The following is a 14,280-nucleotide window of genomic DNA, read 5'->3' on the forward strand; positions in this document are numbered from 1 at the left end:
ACCTCCCCCCAGGGAACCCCTGATGGAGCAAGGGTGGGGGACTATCCCAGGATCACCCCAGGGAGCAGCAATCCCCACTCCTGGGGCAGCTGCAAGCATTACCCTCTAACACCCTGAATATAAAACACCTGCAGCACATCCCCTTCCCCTGAGAAAAGCGAAAACCACAGCACTTGAGGAGTCTTATCAAAAGTATTTTATTTCACAATTCTTTACAAAATAAGTAAAAGGTGTTTTGTTCAACATACAAATGGTAAATATACAAGGGGGAAGACCAGGAACAGGTAAAGCTCATCCAGCCTCTCGCTGCAGGGTCCTCCCCAGGGACACTCAGAAGTTCACGTGGCTCCTGATGTCGTTGATCTGTTTCACCATCTCCCGGATGTGTTCTCCCCTTCAAGAAAAAATAACCCAAGTCAGAAGGCTGCAGGTCCCATCAGTGCAGAACTGAGCAGGAAGGGAAACACTTCAGATGGCAGCTTAAAGTGCTGCTGTCAAGAGCTGCAGATCCTGTGCTTCAGCCCCTCTCCCCAGGCACTGCCTCAGCCCCACCTGCAGCACGGCTCAAACAGCACCTGAGACACCTGAACTGAATGTGAGTGCCAGGGCCCGGGCTCTGCAGGAGCAGCCCAGCCTGCACTTACTCCTCTCTCAGGACAGCTTGGATGCACTTGCTCTGGTAGGCACTGAGGCTGATGCTGGGCTTGCGGGGGCTTCGCCCCTTCTCCATCTGCTTCTGTTGGTATTCCTTTTTCATTTTCACCTGGGAGTTGAGGAGAAAAAAGAAGGCCCCAGTCAGTGCTGGTCCTGTCTGTCACAGTGAAAGCTTGTTAATTACAGACTGCTGTGTTGTACTGCAATTAATCGGTTCTTTTTGGGTTCAAATCTGCCTGCTTTTGCACTTCCCACAAAGAGAAGAATGTCCCTGCCAGGCTGAGGATTGGGAAGCTCTCTGAGGGCTTACAGTGTGTGCAAATGTTCTCTCTGTGTTACCAGCAAGAGCCCAAAGCCCCTTTAGTACATCGTTGCTGATGAACACAAGTACAGCATCACATTGTTGGCAGGACTTGTCTGCCAGCACTGAGCAAAGAGCTGTCAGCAACCTCCCAGGTCATTCCTCCTCTCACCTGTCTGATAGCATTGCTCAGGTGCTGCAGCTGGTCATGGATTGTCTGCAGTTCCTTCTTCATATCCTTTTCAGTGTCAGATAGAACAGGAAGCTGAGAGTGGAAACTCCGAAGGACTTTCTTCATCCTTGAAAGCAAGAAATGTCTCTGAGTTAACTTCCCTGGTACCCAGCTCTGCTCAAACACCTGCAGCCTGGTGCTTTGGCCATGCTTCCCAAGTCCCAGGGGCTTCACTTTCCCCTTCCAGCTGGTCTCAGGTGGCATTCTGAGCACGGGGCTGGTTCAGGCTGGGCCTGCAGACAAATCACACCAAGCCTCAGCACAGGGACTTTCAGAATCCCAGTCTTGGAACAAACCAGTGCAGCAGCTTCTGCCCACTCTGTTCTACCACACCTGCAAACTTTGTTCAACATCATGTGGAGTGAGGTGAAACGGAGCCCCCATGTGCACTCACCTGTTCATGATGTCTTCCTGCTTCTCTTTGGCTTCCTCATACTTGTCAGCCAAGCGCTCGGCCATTTCCCGCAGACTTTTCCTTAAGGCAAGGGAGGAACAGTTCCCTACTTCAGATTTACACACGGGACAGGCCAGGGTGTGGACATAGGACAAGGAAGCTGGAGAAGCCAGCTGGAGGAGGGAGCGAACCTCCAGGCTTCATTAGGGCTGGGAATGCCTTCATGTGTCACCTGTTTCACACAGGGTCTTGTCCCAGCCACCACAGGTGCATCATTCCTGAGCTTTGACTTGGAAAAGGAGACAGGTTCCACTCACCTCTCCTCTCGACAGTAATTCAGATCCTCCAGCTGTTTCTTTTTCTGCCCCCACAGCAACTTCACTCTGAAGTAAACACATACAAAAAAAATCAAACCACTTGCAACCAGGTGAATCAGGATTTACACCACACAGAAAATGCTGGGAGTGGGAAGAGCTAAAGACACTGAACAGGGGGCAGTGGTGAGAAAAAACTCCCATTTTGTCCTAACTGTAAATAACTGACTATGATTTGAAGCAGCAGAGACTTAAGGCAATTCTCCTCTGTCAGGATTAGTGCTGAGGTCAGATTTCCTGCCACCCACAGGCCCAGGCAGGCAGACACCACCAAGAGAAAAGTATTTTATGTATGTGTCTATGTTTACCTTTTTTTTTCTTCCTCTATGAGCCACTACTTTGCCTGATACCTGCGTTTTAAGTTCTGGTATTCATTATTAGTTTTACATTTAGTATGTTTACTCATTCACCAGGATTAGCCCCACAGAGGAGGGTGAGTGCTCAGTACTTAGTGCTGCTGTGTCACACAGACATTGGCTAGCACATTTTTATGAGAGTTTTGCATTACCTTTGCTGAATTTCCTCTTTTGCCAGGTCCTGTTTCAGTATATATTCCTCTCTGAACACCTGGGTGGCTCTGCTGAGGAGCTGAAGGCATTCTTCAGGGGGAGGAGCAGCATCTTTATCTGCAGATCTTAAGAGAGAGATTTTTGCAACCTTACTAACATGTTCCTTTGAAAGGCTAAACCACTCCCAGTGTTTATGGTAAGGGCTCGGCGGGGCTGTTACAAAAGTGAGGGATTACAATGGAATCCCTTTGGTAGAAATAATTTTTCTTATATGAGGAAATCCCAAGGCAGCTTAAGATACTCCAAACCCAATGGGCCAAGTAATGAGCAGCTCATCAGCTGAAGGCAGCCCTGCTTTGAGCAGGAGGCTGGAGCCAGGCAATCCCCTCCCAGCCTGCACCATCACTGGACTGGATGCCATTCCCACACGGACAGAGGCCCCAGTCAGTGGCAGGAGCTGTGCCCCAGCACTGCCATGCCCAAGGCAATGTGCTGTTCAAACAGGAGCTGGTGAATACCCACTGTTCCCAAGTGTTCCCACTTCAGGTGCCCCAGGAAGACACATTTGCTTACTTGAGATGCAGGGGGTTGGCAGAGCTGCGCTGCAGGATGCCCTGGATGTGCTTCTCAAAGGAATGCTCCGACTCGGCCACGATGCGCAGGGGGGACACGGTCAGGTCCTTGTCCTCTCTGGTGCACAGCAGGGGAGGGGAGGCAGGATGGACAGTGCTCCTGCCACACAACAGCACAGGGAGAACACAGTCAGACCAGGCAAACTGAAACCAGGTCAGAGCTTAACTGGTACTGAAAGTGAGGAGCTCATCCACTGGGGAACTCCTGTGTTACTGCAGGGGGTTCTAAAAGGAGCTGTTTCAGTTTTGTGGTAAATCCAGCCCTAGCAGGGTTGGTACAGCTCACATCCCCACATCTGCTTGGTCATGGCTCAAACTAGCAGGAATCGTAAATATCCTTTGGCTTAAGGAGAGAAAAGTTCCAGAACAAGGCAAGCAGGCACTGCAAGAGTAGCATGACCTTCTTCACAAAGCACCCTGCCCGGTCACTGCCCACCTGTGTGGAAACAGTGAAATAAACAAAAGGTCTGCAGGAGAACCTGATGGTAACACTGGCTCTGCTGGTGGTACCTGTCCTACATTAGTGTCCTGCCCAAGATAAGCTGAAAATGGTGTTCTCCCCTCAAGGCATTTATTTCATTGTGCAAATGCAGATTTACAGCACTCTGTATCTTTGCCACCACCTACAAAGAAAGTAACTGGAAGCACAAACTAAAATCCTACTTCTTTTTTCCCCTTTCATGCACACATAACCTCAGTAGCCCATTAAGAATATTCACACCACTGTAAAACCTCAACAATACCATCGAGAACATTTTTTTTGTCCTACTACTCACTAAAAGTGATGTGATTAATTATATCCCCTAAAAAGACCTTATCAGCAGTAGGTAACTACTCTAATAATACTTTAGTGCTCAGCCAGGGGCCATTCAGAAAGCAAAACTGCACTGTGTGTCCTAAGAGGTGCAGAAGCCTGGGGTGAAACAATCAAAGAATAATTGAAAAATAGGAATATCCTTTTTTGGTCCTTTCCATGCAGTCATGGACTTCAGCTGAGAACTCCGTACAAGAGAGGCCTTGTAATGCACTCATAGGTGTTGGTGATGCAAATCATTGTGGGCCCCAGGACGTCAGAAACGATCCAAAATCCTCTAATTGGAGCAGGCTGCCTGAAGGGAAGAACACAAAAAGCACCCAGTCAGGAAAGTTCTTTATTCCTGAAGCTGTGCACGTTCACTCTTTTGGAAGTGCTCCAAGGTCAGGTAAATGGAAGTGAAAATTCCTGCTGGTCTGACAGATGATTTTCAGACAGTAACACAAGAATTTAAGCTACTACCCTAACTGTGCACGAAGAATCCTCATACACAAATTGCTTAGTTGTATTATTTGAATTCTTTTGAGTTTACTTTATTACTTTAATGGCAAGAATGCAGCAAAAGATGACAAATCATAAGTATTTTCCATAGCAACTTCCTGATTTGAAAGCAATTGAGAAAGGGTTTGGTTTTTTACCTGCACGGCAGTGGTTTTGTACAAAGAATATGTTCAACAAAGCACTTCTGTTCTGCTCCCAGCTCTTGTAAACTGTCTTTGTCTTCCTCATCTACAGAGAGACGTGTCAAGCTGCATCAGATCCACTTTGCAGGGTGAGGGATTCAGTAGTACCTGCATCCACCAGCCTGTTACTGGCAGATGTTCAGCTGTTTCTCACTTCCCTCACTCACCTGAGCCAAGGAATTTGTGCAGTTTATTGATCCATGTCAAGCCCACACTGTGGACACCAGCTTCGTGTGTGCAGTGGTATCTAGAGGGACATTTGGGATCTGAAAGTGAAGCAGAAAATTTAAGAGTTGGCACTAAACTGGGAAAAACTCATCCTTCACACCTGCACTGCTGATCCTGTGCATCAACTTAGTGTCCAGTTGTCCAGTCAGCTCTAACATCTTAGTGCAAGTACCAGAAACAGAGCTACATGTGTTAGAGTCCAAAATACTGGTGAGTTGTTTTGAACCCTTCCTATCACTCCTCATCTGTATCAATCAGATCAGTTTTCAATGGCAGATTGTTAAAACTAGCAGACCAGCATTCTGACAAGCTGCTTGTTCCCAACACCTGCACACTTCATCCTGCCCACAATTCCATGGGATAAGCAGGTTCTTCCATCAGGATCACCCTCCCCACAGCACTCCCTCACACTCACAGGTCGGCACAGATGCAGCAACTTCTCCTTTATAACCCTCAGCTGACAGGGGCTAGCACTGCATGACCCTGTGTAATCTGCCCTCAAGCCAACACTGGAGCCCCTCCCAGGCTTGCTCCTTCCACAGCTGTATTGAGGGCATCTGGCAAATCCTTACTCTAATCCCCCTGTTTGTCTGACACCAACAAGAACATGCAAATAGCTGGATCCTAAAAGCCACAAGATGAACAACAACCCTACCTCGATGCAGCTTGATTGGGCAAGAGAAGTCAGACTCCAAAGGATCTTCTTCATCTCCTGTTGCCAGTTTGAGTGCAAGTTCCAGCTCAACACATTCAAACACATACAGGGAAGGAATAAGATCGGATCTTGGGTCCCAGGACTTTTCTGACTGTAAAGAGTATTGTGAATTCTTCTGTGAGACATCATTTAAATAGGAGTTCCAACATGAACAGCATCAAGAAAGAGTTACATGGCAAGGGTTTTAACTATCAAGGAATGTAGTTTAAATTTACTTAAAAAAAATTAAATCAAACCCAGAGTTTCTTAGAAAATCCTCTTTAAATTAGATTATAGTAAGTTTGATTAAAAACTGATCAACTGTCATGGTACACAGGACTGAGACTTAAAATAGAAGTGTCAGAGAGCCACAGGGACTAGCTGAAGAAGGAGGAAGACTCACTACTTCATTCCAAAAGAATGCAGCTTTGGCACCTGGCACACACTTCCAGGCACCCTGCCAGCTTGCAGCCAGGAACTTGGATTAAAGAAACAAAAATTCTACAGAAAATAAACCAAACCAAGGCAAGGTACCTGCTCATCGTCCTCTTCTCCATCCAGCACCACACAGTGATAGAGCATCCCCGACTCGGTGGCGATGACCAGGATGTTTGGAACGCAGGGCAGGCACAGCACGGCGCAGGCGTCGTAGCCGTAGTTGTCCTCGGCAGCCGGGTGCATGGGCAGGGGGCCCAGCAGCTTCCCGAGGCTGCCAGCGCTGCAAGGAACACGGGTGTGCTCACAGCACCAGCTCTGCAAAAGGGGACTTCCCATGGCTGTCAAACAACCCCATGGCTTGGAGTTCTGAGCCCCACTAGACTGCTGCAGATTATGAGTCTGACTGCAGCTCCTAGGGGAAGATCTCAGGGGGAAATTGGAGCTCATTTTATTATATTTTATGCTTTGAAAGCAACCAAAGCTACACTGCAAAAATTCATGAGGAAATATTTTCATACACGAACACAAAGTACTCAAGGAAAGCTCAGTATAATTATTACTTAACTGGTTTCTTGCACTTCACATTTTGTGTTGTGGCATTTCTCTGGGCAGAGCTTTAGATGGACTGAGGCCATCTCACTGCCAGCAGACAGATCTGCTCAGTGCAGATGCACACAGTGCTGTTTCTAACCCAAGTACCACAGTTTAATATTCAGCTACACAACATCTAACTTGTAAGTCTTGCACCATCTTCTCAGTTTTATAAAGTAATAGCTTTTTCTATCATGTTTATATTCTCGATTAATCATCCTGACTTTTCACTGCAGAACGTGCCTGTGAACCCTCTAAGCTCTTCAAATATTCTTTCTCCTAAGATGCCCCTGGCTCAGTGAGCCTCATCCAAAGCTAAGGATGTCTGTGCTGGGAACTGAAGGCCACAAAATACACTTAACAGCCTTAGACCCACTGATCTTTTTACAGCCCCGTGTCTTCATATCAGATTTCTCACGGTAAATAATGCATAGTGGCATAGTGGATTCTCAGCAGTGGAAACTGCACCTATAATGTCTGGATGAGAAAGGACAACACACTGCTTTTGGATTCCAGGCTATTAGCACTGCCACAGAGACAGGACAGGCTGCAGTACAACATAACTCAGCCCAGCATCCCTCACAGTCCCAGCCAAGCTAGGACTCTCTCACCCTAGCACTGTACAAACACCCAAGCACCCCGTGAGCCCTGAGGGTAAGACCCTACCTCTGGAGCAGGCTGATGTAGGTGAGGAAGGTCTCTCCATTCTCATACAGAATGTACAGGGGGTAGCCCAGCACCTCCTCGCTGCCGCGCTGGCCCAGGATGTGCTTCGGCACCGGCACCTGCGGCCCGAAGTCGAAGGCCACGGCTGTCTCCCCCAGGGACGCGGTGTAGGCTCTCCTGGGACAGGGCACAACGAGCTGGGCTCAGCAAGGACTGAGAGCACAATGTTTAACATGGTCCTGAGGGATGTGCTGTCAAACTCCTGCCAAACCCCTGGCCAGCAGTGCCACGTGCCACTGCCAGCAACGAAAGGGTGTAAGTGACATCCTTCTCCCGGCTCATCAGTTCTGCAGTGCCCCCACAGCTTCAGAGGATAAAAGAGGTGTTCTGGTCCTTCCTGGGAGGCACATCACTGCGTGGTACAAGATTTTCCTTTCCAACCAGGCCAAGAGGAAAATAAAAAGATGATCTATTTTCTACATTCCTCACTCAAAACCCCCTCCTTAAGCCCATCTTAAAGTCAACGGGTGTTTTCAAACTGCTGCTCTGACAAACACTTGACTGTACAGTTTGTCACCACTTTGTTTTAGAGGGATGGGGGAGAGGAGAGAGAGAGGAAAGGAAAAAGGGAAAGGAAAAGAGAAAAAGGAGAGAGAAAGAGAAAGGGAGAGAAAGAAAGAGAAGGAGAGAGAAAAGGAAAAGTGCAGGTACTGTGCTATGAAGAATTGCTAGCACTGAAGAATTCAAATCAGATTTTCAGGCAGATTTATCACTTATTACTTAAAAACACAACTGAGAATACTGAGCTTATTCTGCAAAAGCATTTCAAAATATAAGAAGCCACACCAACCCTTTTTTGATTGTAAGAGTCTCCTCCTCGGTGTCCGAAAGCGCAATCACTTTGATGGGTGTCTGAGGCACCTTCAGACTGTAGAACCTGGAGGAAAGAAACAGCAGCCACATTCATTCTGCTGGCAGTGCTGCACATTCCCTGCTGATGCAGGAACATCAGCTGCTCTCAGCCTGAAACTCCTCCCATCCTATTTTGTTATTGCTAACTGGTAAGAATGGCAGGATGCAAACATCCAGTGACAAATCAAGACTGGGCATGACAAAAAAATCCACTTCAGATAATCCAAAAATGGGTTTTACCTTATGGTGTTATCTGATGTCAAAAGCACAATGTGGGGCTCCAAGGTGTCGCAGGGGTACCAGGCTGCATGCTTTAACGTCAGGGATGTCGAGCTGGTGAAGAACCGTTCCGCAATAGGAATGGTGCTGGAATACAGAGCAGAAACTTGCACTGTGAGCAGAAGCACACAAGCTACTTCTAAAGGGAAGTGGGGGCAAGAAAAGCTAGAGACACTGAAAAGGTTTCAAAGTCTTTATCTGTACTATTCTGAAAGTTGGAGAGGCAGCTTTAACTTGAACCCTTTGCTATTTTCCCCCAGACATCTGCTTTTAGCTGCCACAGCTGAAAGACACCAGAGAAGCTGCCCCATCTCTGGAAGTGTCCAAGACAAGGCTGGACAGAGCTTGGAGCAACTTGGTCTAATGGAAGGTGTCCCTGTCCATGGCAGGGGTTGGAACTTGCTGGCCTTTAAGGTCTCTTCCAACCCAAACCATTCCATGATTCTGTGAAAGGCCAGAGAATACTAGAGGAGCATCTTGCTTCTCAGCAATTGCAACAAGTTTGGAAGGTCACTTGATAATCAGCAAATACTTGAGCCAAAATAACTTCATTTGTGACTGCCCCACAACCCAAATACAACCTGTCCCTTCCACCAGTGTCTTCTGTATCTGTCTAACGCCAAGAAAGGGAGGCTGTGGAGGAAGAGTGGCAGGACGAGGATGTCATCAACCACCTGAGGTCTCACCCACCTACAGTTCACCGTGGATTTCCCACCTTCAAATTCGGAATTCTTGCCCCAGCGTTTGGGCAGCTCCAGCACCATGAGCCCCTTGGTACCAATGAGCGCCACATGGTGCTGGGCGGGGCTCAGCAGCGTCTGGTGCACCTCGAAAAGGGGCGGGTTTATGCACAGAAGGGTCTGAAAACAGATGTTACAGGGAAGCACAAGCTGTTCAAAGCGCTCACGGAAGTACAGCTCATCTTTATTCTGGATGGTGATTTACACGGCACGGAATGAGGCACAACCCGGCTCCATGGCACAAAGCAGTGGATTCCTTGGAGAAAGACCCCCCCGGGGCGGGCTGGGGGGATAATGAACCGCCCAGCGGCCTTCAGAGAGCAGACCCCCTCAGCCCCGCGCCCACCATGGCTCGGCTCTCCTCCCCTCACACCTCGCATCCCCTCACATCCCCCCCGCCCTCTCCACACGGCCCCTTCATCCCCTCACGGCCCCATCACACCCCTCTTCCCTCACGGTCCGCCCAGCCCCTCACACCCCCTCCTCTCCTCACGGCCCCTCATACCCAGCCCCTTCCCTACACGACCCCTTATCCCCTCATACCCCAAACACCCCCTCACCCCTATTCCCTTACACAGCCCCTCCTCCCCTCAATTCCCACCCCCGGCCCCTCATCCTCTGACGATCCCCTCCCACACCCCTCTCCCGCCGCCCCTCGGCGCGGGCCGCACCTGGTATCGGCCGAGCGCGGCGGGGTCGGTGCCGCCGAGGCGGCGCAGGCCGATGGCGAGCAGGGCGGCGGCGGTCCCGTCCCAGAGCAGCAGGTCGGCGCCCAGCCCGCACAGGAGGTCGCGGAGCCGCGGCGGGCGGGGGGCGGCGGGCGCGCGCTCGCGGAGGCGGCCGAACAGCGCGTGCTGCGGCAGCGCCGCGCGCCACTGCTCCGCCGGGCCGCACTCGGCCGCCATCGCCCCGCGCCGCCGCCGCCCTGACGTCACCGACCGCGCGGCCAATCGCCGCCGCCGCTCGCCGCGGGCATGGGACTACATTTCCCGGCGAGCCCCGCGGCTCCGGCGCGCTGCGGGCCCGGGGCGATGGAGGCGCCGGTGCAGCGGCACCGAGCGCGGTACAAGAGCCCGGGCGGGCCGCCCTGGAGGGAGATGTACCGCAGGGTGAGCGGGGAGGGGGCTGGGAGGGGGGACATGGGCTTCCTCCTCCTTTGGACCCCGTTCGGTCTCCCGGGGCCGGCCGCACTGGTCCCGCTGGAGCGGCTGAACGCGTTCCGAACTCCCTCTGCGAGCCGCCAGCGTTGCCCCCGGTAGAAATTGTCATCCAGCTGCCCTGCAGCCTCTCCGGGACATGGCCGGCCCTCACCGCCTCCCGCCTCCTGCCCCGTGTCGCACCCCCCGGGGCCTCCCCCCAGCACCCCACCCTCCCCGTGTCCCCCTCAGGGATTGCCGGTGTCTCGGCCCCCCGGGACACGGCTCCTCCGCGGTGTCACCCCCCGTGTTCCTCTCAGGGATTGTCGGTGTCACAGCTCCTCCGCGGTGTCACCCCCCGTGTTCTTCTCAGGGATTGTCGGTGTCACAGCTCCTCCGCGGTGTCACCCCCCGTGTTCCTCTCAGGGATTGTCGGTGTCACAGCTCCTCCGCGGTGTCACCCCCTGCGTCCCCCGCCATCCCCCCGTGTCCCCCCGAGCCGGCGCTGACGCTCTCCCATCTCCCCAGCGCTGCATGGAGCGGCTGAGGAGCAGCCGGGCCAAGCTGCTGGACCGGTACCGGCAGGCCGGGGACGGGGCGTGCGGGGCGGCCCCGGGCGCGCTGCTGGTGCAGGAGGTGATGGAGCAGGAATGGCAGGAGCTGCGGGATAGACTGCCCGGCCTCCGCGGAGAGGAGCCCATGGAGCAGGTCAGTGCTGGGTCCCCAGCATCAACGCCACGTGTGTGATACAGGGGTATCAAATGCAGCTCCCTGTGGGTCTGACTTCAGCCTCTCACTGGAGCTGACAAAGCTCAAGAGCTGCAGGGTGCCCCAGTTCTACAGCTCAGGCAGGGTGTTGAGCTGTGAAAGTGCCTTTGGGCCTATGAGTGGGTAACTTCCTTATTTCCTCCACAAACAGCCTGTGGATCACAGCAAAGGGTTGGTTTGCTCATCTGTGCTTTTTATAGCTGTCTGTCACTTCCCTCTCCTGAGAATGGGAATGAAACCTGAATGCCTTGGAATGAAACCTGAATGCCTTAAAAAGCAAATTTTTGGACAAGCTGTGCTTGGATCCATTCTGGCTGGCTTTACACATGTGATTACAGTACAGCTTGCTTCCTACAGTGCATGGGTTTGCAAATACAGGGATTTACTAGACAGGAGAATAACAGTGAATTTATGTTGCTGTGACAGCTCAGTCAGGTGCTGGAAGTGAGAAAGTGGCTGGAATGGGAGGATCACTGACTGATTCACCTTTTAGATGCTGGAGGACCCTGATGAGCTGGCAGTGCTGGAAGAGATCCAGCAAGAACTGATCTTGCAAGGTAAGACCTTTACACATTTTCTGACTCTTATTTGGTATGTAATATTTCTGACTTCCTAGTAATGCAGAATAGCTGAGGCTGCACTCCTTGCTTCTAGCAAACCACGTGATATAGGGGAAGAGCCTCCTTAGAAGTTTTGAGGTATTGAAACCTCTTCTCACAGTTTTAAGAGTTCAAGGGGCATTTTAAGGTCTCTGAGAGAGGCCAGAGAAACAGGACTGAGATGTCTGTGAGCTCTAGGAACCTTTATAAATCAATCCAGAATGTTTCTAAAGTGCTGATAGGAAAGTAGAAAGACCCATATGAGACCAGCTGAGCCATAGGAAAAACTGGATTGGCAGGAATGATTTCACCAAGTGTAGAAATCTAACTCAAAGGAATTAAAGTTCTTAGAAACTTGTATCCAGCCCAGCCTGCATCTGCCCAGCAGCTTTGCCTGTGCTGCCCAGGCACTCCCTGAGGGAGTTTTGCTGTGCTGTGTTGTTGCAGAGCAGTCGGTTATCGAGGAGTACGAGCGGAGCCTGCGCTTCGATGAGGAATGTCTCAATGCCATGCTGGACGGCCTGGATGCCACTGACAGGGTCATCTGCCCAGTATGTAGGAAGTAAGAAAGCCCTTGGCATTGGAATCAGATTTCCCACTCCCCTGCAGCAGTTTGGGCTTAGAAATGGGCGGAGAGAGGCTGCTATTCATTTCAACAAAATAAAAGCGCCTGAACAATGATCTAAATCTAATGGGGGGAGGTGTTTGGGTTTTCCTGGTTTGGGTTGTTTTTTTTTTTTTGCTAAAATCTACCCTTGTTCTGGGTGTCATGATGCTTATTGTTTGCTCTTGCCAGGAATAACCTGACTGTGAAGGCTCACTTGGTTTGTTGCCAGTGTGGATTGTACATCAGCACACAAGTAAGCTGCACTGTGGCACGTTGTGTGTGGGACCTCTGCTGCTGCAGAGGCAGCTTTAAGCTACAGACAGGAACTTTAGCTGACTTTTAATCAATTATTCCCAGGATATGACAGAAGGGAAGCTTCAGTCACTTCTGGAAAGCACCTTGACAGAGCACAGTCAGAGGTGCTTGCACAACCCTGAGTTCACTGTCACCACTGGCATGGAGGAGGAAGCCAGTCTGCTCATGAGCTGCCCGGTGAGTGTAAATGTCAGGTTCCTGGAAAGGATCCCTGCTTAGATCCATGTCTCAATTACATGGGCAGAAACCACAAGTCCATTGATCCCAGGGGTTTGTGTGGCTGTCTTTTCAAAAAATTCCTTGGAAATGGCTTTACCTTTGACCACCAGTAACCACAAAAGAGAAGTTCCAAAGTACACACCTTTAACTGCTGGATTAAGGAATCTTTCAAGGACCTGTCAAATTTAGTGCCCCAACTTCAGCCAACAACTTCTATGGCAGCTGGTGAGGGGTCAGTAGCTCTGACCGAGGAAGCTGTGACCGGTCCGGAGAGATGGTCCCGAAAGGAATCGCCTTCCCGAGGCCCGGTGTCTTCCCTCAGCCGCTGGCTGGAGGGCCCATGCAGGGGCTGTCAGCTCTTTAGTGATTGTCAGCTCGTGATTCCAGCTCAGCTGTGCAGGGCAGCCTCCAGGCCAGACCAGGGAGAGAGAGACGAGAGGCCCATAGAGCTGTTCTGCACGAGGGAGCTTTATTGGTCCAGCGAAGGGGAGGCCAGGGACGAGCATCTCTCTGCCCTCTCAGGGGCAGGGGGCCAGCTTTATAGGGATACAGGGGGTGGGTGTCAGAGGGTAAGGGCCAATGGCTTACAAAGGATCTGCATAGGGTCTCCCAGAGATTCTGGGTCTGTCTTCTTCTCGCCACAACTGAAAAGTGGCTGCCTTTCCAGGGGAGTCCTGCTGGGAGATTGAGCACTCTCCTTATCTCAGCAGACCCCACAAACTTCTAAGTCTTGTGTGCACCATCTGTTCAGATAAGTGGTTCTTGAAGAAACGTTTTAAAAATTACCTGTTCAAGTCTCCTCAAAAGCTTCATGCAGGTGTCTCAGAGAACACACAGCAGCCCTTTGGCTCAAGCTAGAGCTGGTACTTGCTTTGCTATGTAAAACCAGTGTGAGGACAGCATTAAGGACAGAGCATTTCAAATAGAGCCATAGAATTGTTTAAGTTGGAAAATACCCCTAAGATCAAGTCCAATCATTCCCCCAGCACTGCCAAGGCCACGCTGACCCATGTCCCCAAGTGCCACATCTACATGTCTTTTAAATCCCTCCAGGGATGGTGACTCCAGCACTGCCCTGGGCAGCCTCTACCAGTGCTCAACAAAACTCCTTTGTGAATTTTTTTCCCTAATCAAGAGTTTTTCCTGTTCAAATAGTTTTGAACTTTTAACATTAACACAGCTTCTCTGGTCAACTTTTTTGTGAAGGTCTGTGACTCCTGGACAATTCTCCTCTAAGTTGATTCAGCTGCTGCTTTACTTCTGAAAGACTTCAAGACTAAACTTCACCCAGAGCTGCTAGGACTCTTGTGTACATACTTCTAACTGCTGTGTCAAAAAGACACTTCAAAAGGCAGTAATATTGCCTTGACCTGCACTTTTAATCACACAGGACATGTTTTGAAATAAATATATTTAGTTTATTTTGGCCTTGGTGTTGTCTTTAATGCTGCATCAGTGATCTCACAACTCATGCTAGACTTCAGCTTTCTCTGTG

The 14,280-nt window shown here is 50.6% G+C and overlaps 2 protein-coding genes across 3 annotated transcripts; one reads left to right on the forward strand and one right to left on the reverse strand.

Moving 5' to 3' along the window:
• Positions 1-173: 173 nt before the first annotated feature.
• NUP88 (nucleoporin 88) lies at positions 174-10,052 on the reverse strand. The gene is made up of 17 exons (XM_032129861.1): positions 9,813-10,052; positions 9,092-9,261; positions 8,363-8,488; positions 8,061-8,147; positions 7,211-7,387; positions 6,050-6,233; positions 5,477-5,627; positions 4,761-4,859; positions 4,549-4,639; positions 4,104-4,205; positions 3,038-3,196; positions 2,464-2,589; positions 1,899-1,964; positions 1,582-1,662; positions 1,128-1,254; positions 645-763; positions 174-394 (listed from the first exon to the last, which is right to left on the reverse strand). The coding sequence occupies exons 1-17, from the start codon at positions 10,044-10,046 to the stop codon at positions 331-333; spliced, it is 2,163 nt and encodes a 720-aa protein (XP_031985752.1). The 5' UTR covers positions 10,047-10,052; the 3' UTR covers positions 174-330.
• Positions 10,053-10,132: 80 nt separating this feature from the next.
• On the forward strand, positions 10,133-14,206 carry RPAIN (RPA interacting protein). 2 transcript variants are annotated; one of them, XM_032129866.1, is made up of 7 exons: positions 10,133-10,250; positions 10,806-10,985; positions 11,539-11,602; positions 12,092-12,206; positions 12,441-12,504; positions 12,609-12,743; positions 13,992-14,206. In XM_032129866.1, the coding sequence occupies exons 1-7, from the start codon at positions 10,173-10,175 to the stop codon at positions 14,019-14,021; spliced, it is 666 nt and encodes a 221-aa protein (XP_031985757.1). In that variant the 5' UTR covers positions 10,133-10,172; the 3' UTR covers positions 14,022-14,206. The 2 variants fall into 2 exon arrangements, 1 of the variants encoding a protein (XP_031985757.1); XR_004243960.1 differs by lacking the exon at positions 13,992-14,206 and having other exon boundaries at positions 12,092-12,195; positions 12,609-12,623.
• Positions 14,207-14,280: the final 74 nt, after the last annotated feature.

Source organism: Corvus moneduloides, chromosome 20 (assembly GCF_009650955.1).
Source record: "Corvus moneduloides isolate bCorMon1 chromosome 20, bCorMon1.pri, whole genome shotgun sequence".
In the NCBI taxonomy this organism is placed as follows: domain Eukaryota; kingdom Metazoa; phylum Chordata; class Aves; order Passeriformes; family Corvidae; genus Corvus; species Corvus moneduloides.

What these genes read in the sequence shown, in the direction of transcription:
- NUP88 (XM_032129861.1), bottom strand. Translation starts at nt 10,046, where the DNA reads ATGGCGGCCGAGTGCGGCCCGGCGGAGCAGTGGCGCGCGGCGCTGCCG. An exon ending in AAATCCACGGTGAACTGTAG is followed by an intron (nt 8,489 to 9,091) that starts GTGGGTGAGACC and finishes TCTGTATTCCAG; the next exon opens with CACCATTCCTATTGCGGAAC. An exon ending in AATTACTGTCGAGAGGAGAG is followed by an intron (nt 1,663 to 1,898) that starts GTGAGTGGAACC and finishes CCTTGCCTTAAG; the next exon opens with GAAAAGTCTGCGGGAAATGG.
- RPAIN (XM_032129866.1), top strand. Translation starts at nt 10,173, where the DNA reads ATGGAGGCGCCGGTGCAGCGGCACCGAGCGCGGTACAAGAGCCCGGGC. An exon ending in GGAGGGAGATGTACCGCAGG is followed by an intron (nt 10,251 to 10,805) that starts GTGAGCGGGGAG and finishes CCATCTCCCCAG; the next exon opens with CGCTGCATGGAGCGGCTGAG. An exon ending in GATTGTACATCAGCACACAA is followed by an intron (nt 12,505 to 12,608) that starts GTAAGCTGCACT and finishes AATTATTCCCAG; the next exon opens with GATATGACAGAAGGGAAGCT.